The sequence below is a fragment of the Lactuca serriola genome, chromosome 9 (assembly GCF_051521515.1).
Source record: "Lactuca serriola cultivar US96UC23 chromosome 9, Lser_US96UC23_V15, whole genome shotgun sequence".
In the NCBI taxonomy this organism is placed as follows: Eukaryota; Viridiplantae; Streptophyta; class Magnoliopsida; order Asterales; family Asteraceae; genus Lactuca; species Lactuca serriola.
In genome coordinates, this window is record NC_136416.1 from 209,601,287 (window position 1) to 209,608,496 (window position 7,210).

General features: G+C 34.8%; 1 protein-coding gene across 1 annotated transcript; it reads right to left on the bottom strand.

Moving 5' to 3' along the window:
- Nucleotides 1–1,121: 1,121 nt before the first annotated feature.
- Nucleotides 1,122–5,715, bottom strand: LOC145074461 (BRASSINOSTEROID INSENSITIVE 1-associated receptor kinase 1-like). Its single transcript, XM_079020830.1, has 11 exons — nt 5,282–5,715; nt 4,908–5,040; nt 4,739–4,810; nt 4,304–4,447; nt 4,125–4,196; nt 3,888–3,959; nt 3,725–3,804; nt 2,826–2,957; nt 2,397–2,738; nt 1,813–2,207; nt 1,122–1,724 (listed from the first exon to the last, which is right to left on the bottom strand). Exons 1-11 carry the CDS (start codon nt 5,361–5,363, stop codon nt 1,407–1,409), a joined length of 1,842 nt encoding a protein of 613 aa, XP_078876956.1. The 5' UTR covers nt 5,364–5,715; the 3' UTR covers nt 1,122–1,406.
- Between the last annotated feature and the right edge of the window lie 1,495 nt (nt 5,716–7,210).

Below are 7,210 nucleotides of genomic sequence, written 5' to 3' on the forward strand. Positions count from 1 at the left end.
TGCTAGCCAACTCGTCGAGTCCATGCAGAGTCCAGAAGATAGGGGAAAACCCTAACCACTCGTCGAGTTGTTCCACCAACTCGTCGAATTTACTCTAAATCCAAAACGGGAAAACCCGACTCAACTCGTTGAGTTCTTCAGCAATTACACATTAAACTCATTCCATTCGATTCCAATGCTCCAAACTCCTGATCCAACCTCCTAGGATGAAGTTACCACGTAAAGTTGCTAACTTTACGATCATGCAAGGCCTCACAAGGCTAAAACACCCAAAACTAGCTCAAGAAGGGGTTTAGGACATGAAGACGGGTCAAAGCTTCATAAAGCTTGAGGCTTTAGGCCTAAAGGGCCTAGTAGTGTCCAGATCTGAGGTCTTAGCTCCATAACATGCTCACAACCATTAATGACTCAAGGAGAAGCTAGAAAGGGTCATAAACTCTCTAATGGAGAGATCTAACAAACAAGTAATCAAGGTAATGCCTTTTTACCTTCAAATGACTGCCACCACTGAGATGATGCCGGATCCAAAGACTCCTTGTTCCAAGCATTCTACTCTTCATGGAATGCACCAAAACACACCCTCCACTAGCTCTAAACACTCTCAAATAGAAGGTACTCGATTAGGGTTTGTCTCAGGGTGGCAAAAAGTGATGAGAGAGGCAGGGTAAAGGAGTTAAAGTCCTTTAAATAGGATGCAAGCCCGAATAATTAGGTTTTCATCAAACAGACTCTAGTCCAGTCGTCCGACTGGACGAGTAGACTTCATATCCTGCGCATCCTGATCAACTCCTACACGACAAGTTGGGACCAACCAACTCGTCGGGTAGGTCCCATAATGTGAATGAAATTCTCAAGTTCCACATCCAGGAAATTGGGGTGTTACACCAAATTTGCAGTTTTTCAGTAAAAATTTACCAGGACTCTAGGCAAGAATAAAATAGATGTTTTTCATAGAAATGTGACTAATTCCGTTTATTGATGTCAAATTTTTGTAACATAACAAAATCATTATTTCCAGTCTCCATTACTTCAACGAAAAGTCATCAACATTTAACATGTTATAAATTATTACATTTCTAAAGAAATTGATGTACTAGGGGATACAATTGTTGTAAACTGGATCACTATTGAATGACATTTTTTTATTTCCCTTTTAACATTATTTCATTTCATTACACCTTTGACTATGGTATCCGTATGCCAAACACCACCTTTACTATTTTTCTGATATCAATATTTGTTGACGATAGTAGCATACTGTGTTTATTTCCGAAAGCAACCTCCAACCTATATCAACATAAATAACATATCGCCCGAAACCCCCTACACACGTTTTACATACTTATCCCTACCACGTATAAACAATATAAATACGTATGCACAACGACAACCATACATGAATCCCATCATCTAGGACCCGATAATTGTTCGTTGCTAATGTTATAAGTTGAATCCGGAATTATCCAATCAAAATTCTGATTGTGTGCCTGGTTGTAATCTTGCCTGAAAATCTCCTCTTTCTGCCACTCCTCCCACCTCTCTGCTAACCCATCGCCTTCAAGCATTCTAACAACTTCTGACATCTTCGGTCGCTCCAATGCTGTCCCTTGTGTGCACAATAGCGCCACCTGGATCAACTGTTCCACCTCATCATCCACATAATTACCATCTAAATCCGCATCCACCAATGTCTCAAGCTTCTTATCCCTCAATAGTCCTTTCACCTAAACAATTCCAAACCCAAAACATGACATGTATGACATAACAGGTTTTAACTGATGTCAATGAGACAAAAATTGCAGTACTGCTTACCCAATCAAGCAACATGACCTCGTCATCATTAGCAAGTCGGGCAAGATCGAAGGCGCGTTGACCTGTGATGAGTTCGAGAAGCATCACACCGTACCCAAAAACATCGGTTTTTTCAGAGGATTTCCCGGTGGATAGATACTCAGGGGCAATATGGCCAATTGTCCCACGTACAGCTGTCGTGACATGCGTATCTTTATAGTCCATGAGTTTAGCCAACCCAAAGTCTCCAACAACTGCTTCAAACTCCTCATCCAACAAAATATTTGCAGCTTTCACATCACGGTGTATAATCTTCGGGTCACAATGATCGTGCAAATACGCAAGCCCACGCGCGGCTCCCAACGCGATTCGTTTCCGTACCGGCCAATCAAGTGCGGGTTGTGTAGCGGGTCGATCTACAGTTATTTATTATCAATAATCAAATTATTCTTTTTTCTAACAAAAAGATTATTTTTACAACAACCCCTCAGTTGGCCTACACTGTCCTACCCAAAGAGCATCATCTGAGATGTAAATCAGGTACACAGTGGTCTGTCGCCCTCACGGAGCCTAAAGGGAGGAGGATTTGATAGTAGTGAAAATACCTCGCAAACACGATGCAACGCTTCCATTGGCCATGTAGGGATAAACAAGCAATCTTTCGGTTGGTGTCATGCAAAATCCTCTAAGCCGGAGAAGATTCCGGTGAACCGCCATACTAATCATCTCCACCTCCGTCTGAAACTGCAATTCACCGCCTTGACTACGTTCCTCTTTGAGTCTTTTTACAGCCACCAAACCACCATCGGCTAACCTACCTTTGTAAACTTTACCAAATCCACCTTTCCCAAGAACATTATTGTTACTAAAACTATCGGTTGCTACTTGTAGTTCACGTAGAGAAAATCTTTTCAGTTGTCCCAAGTGGACTTCCGGGTCCTCTTCGGCTGAAAATATAAAAAGAATTAAATAAGAGGAGAAAAGTTAGGAAAAGAATATGGAATTGGATGATTGTATTGTGTAAAGGGACTAACCGGGAACATCAAAGAAATGATCTTGTGGTTTTCGGCGGCGATAATAAGCAAGTACGATTGCTGGACCTGCAAAAAGGAGAGCAGCACCGGCGGCAACTCCTCCGGCGATAGCTCCGGTGGCACTGTTGCCAACTGAAATCACAGTTGCATATACAATTAGAAACAATACTTTCTTTACAAAATATGGAAAAACGCAACGTACTTTTACTATTTTATTGATTGAGCTACTTCTTTTTTAGTCATTAAACCGTTTTTTTATTTTAGAAAATCCAATTTTCCTGGTTAGCCGGTTTTGTAAAAGGTAAAAGTACAGAAAAACAGAACAAACTTTCATAATTTTATCGATTTGGCCATTAAACTATTAATTTTTTATGATTATAATAATAATAATAATTTAGTGGCTAGATCAATTTGAAAGATAATAGTTCATTGGCTAAATCTACAAAATAGTTGAAGTATATTGTGTTTTACTTCTGCAATCATGGTTTTTTTTGAATGGTTAAGAAAAGGATAATGGTTCAACCATTACAGAAAATAGTTATGTGATTAAATTGATAAATTGGTGCCAGTATAAGTGCTTTTGTTGAACTTTTCTCTAATATATATGTTGTGTTCTACTTCATCATTTTATCGCTTTAGCCACCGAACTATTACTTTTTATCCATTTAGCCACTAAAGTATTATTATTGTAATGATCATAAGAAAACAATAGTTGAATAGTTTAAATACAAAATCACCACCAATAAGAAGGCATGAACATATAAACACGTGGCCCAAGTTTAAGAAAAACATTACAAATTGTCAAGTTCATATATAAACATAGAAACGGGTTGTTCAAGTGTAAGAACTAAGAACCACTTATAAAAATTAAAAGCATGTAAAGGGCGAATTAGAAATACCTGGAGAAGATTGAGAATTAGGTGAAGCAGGAGGTTGAGGAGGAGTTGGAAGAGCTTTCAACATGGGGTTACCTTGATAACTAAAAGAACAAAAGCTTGGAATCAACATCAAGAATCCATCACATAATTTCAGAAACCATATTAATTTAACTAAACAACAAACCTTATAGGTGTAAAAAGTGAAAACGACCCATTAATAGGAACATCCCCACTTAAATTATTGTTCGATAGATCACTGCAATAAACACCAATTTAACAATTTTAGCTTTTTTCCTACACCAAATTCCATAGAAACAACTATAGTTTGTTCTTTTCTTGTAAGGGTTTCAATCAAAATAAGGAATTTGGTGTTTTTGCAATGATTAGGCATCAAAATAAGCAAAAACGGGTGGGTACTCACAGAACTTGGAGCGAATTGATTCCAGCTAACGAAATTGGAATAGTTCCTGTCAAACTGTTGTTGTTGAGACGACTATTCTTGCACAAAAAAAAAAAAAAATGATTAAAAAAAAAAAGGTCGTAATCGATGATTTAAATGTAAATTATGATAAATTCATAATAAAGAATCTTGAATATTACAGGAAACGGAGTTGTTTAAGGTTGCCTAATGTGTCTGGAATGCCACCTTCTAACTGGTTCATGTAAAGATCCAAACTCATCAAATTTGTTAAGTTTCCAAGCTCTTCAGGAATTTTTCCAGAGATGTTATTTCCATAAAGCTCCCTGTTGTTCCAGAAATAGAGCATTACAAAATAGGGTTAATAAGGGAAGAAATAGCAACCTACTTTTAATTTGATTGTGTTATCATCAATCATAGCATCCTACTTTTACTTTTTTAAATTATGGTGTTTATATCAAGGAATTGTATTTGAAAAGTTTCATGTATTTTTCCAAAATATAAAATGAAAGTAGGATACTATAATAAACAAATTGACAAAAAGGTTGCTATTTCTGCATTTATAACGCATAATACTTCAAAAGGAAAATCTGGTACACGAAAATAAAGACACTTACAAGTACTGTAAATTTATAAGTTGACCAAGCTGTGGAACCAGTTCACCAGACAATTGTGCGTTTCCAAGATCACTGTGTTTGATAAACACCAAAAAAGCACAATTTTGTTTTTAAATAAAAGAAACGAATGGAATAAAGAAATAACAATTTCAAATTTTTATAAGCTTACAGTCTGGTAACGAGATTCGATGGGTCACAAGTAATATGAAACCATGTACATGGATTCACAAGGGTCGGGTCCCAACTTTGTAAAATGTTAGTAGGATCGTTTAATTGCGTCTTTAGGGCATTCAATGCATCACCTGTGTTATAAAAAAAAATATGAAATTTGATTACGAATTCATCTTTAATACATCAAATAATTGAATAACGAAGTTTAATTTCATGAAATTTCTATTTATGTTCTTTGCAATTACTATCTGTTATTAGAACGGAAGAGAGTAAGATTGGGGAAATGATTCAACGAATCCAATTGCAATAAGTTGCAAAGTTCCAATTACATTCAAATTCTGAATCAAATTAACAATCTAAAAGCGCACATACCTTCAGCATTCCCATATACACTTGATAAGTTATAGAACCCGATGATAAACCAAAGGGTGAATAGAGAGACTGTTCGATCCATTTCCCGCAAAATCGAGTCAAGCTAAAATCTTTAGATTCCTCATCAATTACTCAACCAGATCAAGAAATTCGAAATACCTAAAACCCAGAAACAACAAACGCTAGCTTTGAACGTAGTTCAGGTAAACAAAAATTACTTATCAAATCCAGAATTATAGGATCAATAAGCTAAAACCAGAAACCCCAATTCAAGAACGACTTTAAAATGGTGACTTTGAAGTAACTTTGATGTGGGATTTGGGATAAAGTTGGAATTGGGGTTGTTAGTCAAAGTTCGTATTTTTTTCTAATAAAAAGACAACTGGTTGCAGAGAGCATATGGAGAGATTAGTCTAGACAGGGATGAAGCCATTTAATCCATTCGTTTTCTTTTTCTAACAAATAAGTAAACGGGTAATCTTTTTTACTTTCTTAAATATCTTCTTGCCGAACACTGGTAAAAAAAATATTTTTATTTTGTATATTTTTTTAAACATAATTTTAAAATAATAAGGGATATCAATTACTCAATCAGGTTTTTCTAAGGTTTACTGTAAATAATATTATCAAAACTTTTTTTATTTTTAAATCGCAATTAACAATTATGTGTTTAGACTTTTCAGTCATTTCAAATGTATTATATTCCTTTGATTTTGATTAAATTGACTTGTATGCACAATCAAGGTCACAAACAATATAAAAAGAATTTAATAAAGAAGACAGTAATATTTCAATCCTTCATTACTATTTAATAAGATAATAGAAGTTATTAATCTTTTTTTTAAAGGGTATTCAATCAATCCTGGATTTGAATTTGAGACCTCTTCGATGGAGAGCGGTCCTAACCAGGTGAACCACTAGTGATAACATAATTTATTAACTAATAATCCTTATTTTTTTTTATTATTACTAAAAGTTAAATAATTAAGCCCCATCGTATAAAATAAGTAGTAAACTTGATTTGACCTATATTTTAGTGAAATTATAAAACTAATTAAAATAATAATTTACAACGATATTAAAAATATAATAAAGCTTATCATTAATTCGATATCATATAGTATTTTTAATAAACAAAATAAGTAATTATAAAAAGTTATTTATGTTTTATTAAAATAAATTACAAGAAATCATCATTCACATGCAAAAAGATTCTGAAAGGGAAAGGGATGGTCGAAAACGTAACGGGGTCAACGCACGGACGCACGGCGTCTACCCACTTTCCAGTAATATACTTCCATTTTCCTAAAACGGTAAAAGAAAAAGTCATACTTATATGTATAGGATATTTAAAATAGTCATGTGTGACGAAAAAAAACAATATTTTCAACATTACGAACGAACGGATTACTACAAGACGAAACAAATGCAACATGTTATGTTACATAATCGGATGAAGATGTAACAAAATGATTAATTACAAATTTATAACTAGGGTATCCATTACCCATCACCCCACCATCCAAAGGTTTTGTCATTTTAACACTACATCATTCCATTTACCATGGAAAATACTTATTACTCTACCCCTTACGTTTAAAATCTAGATTTAGAGAGAGAGTCATGTCTCACCTTTCACCATATCACACCCAACCCAAGGGGTTGTGTTCATGGATTATAACGCATGTCACATAGGAATAATGTGTCTTGCATTATATAATGTTTTAAAAATTAGTTCGAACAGACTGGTTGAAACGAAAACCAATGAAAAGCATGGATAGATCCAATATAGAGCACGGGATAGCTTGGGATACCACTCAAATTTTTTTGGGTAGTGTAATTTTTCTAGGAAAATTTCGTTTTTATATAATGTATATATACATTTTCCTTCACTTATAAACACAAACAAACATGTTGTCTATTGGATAA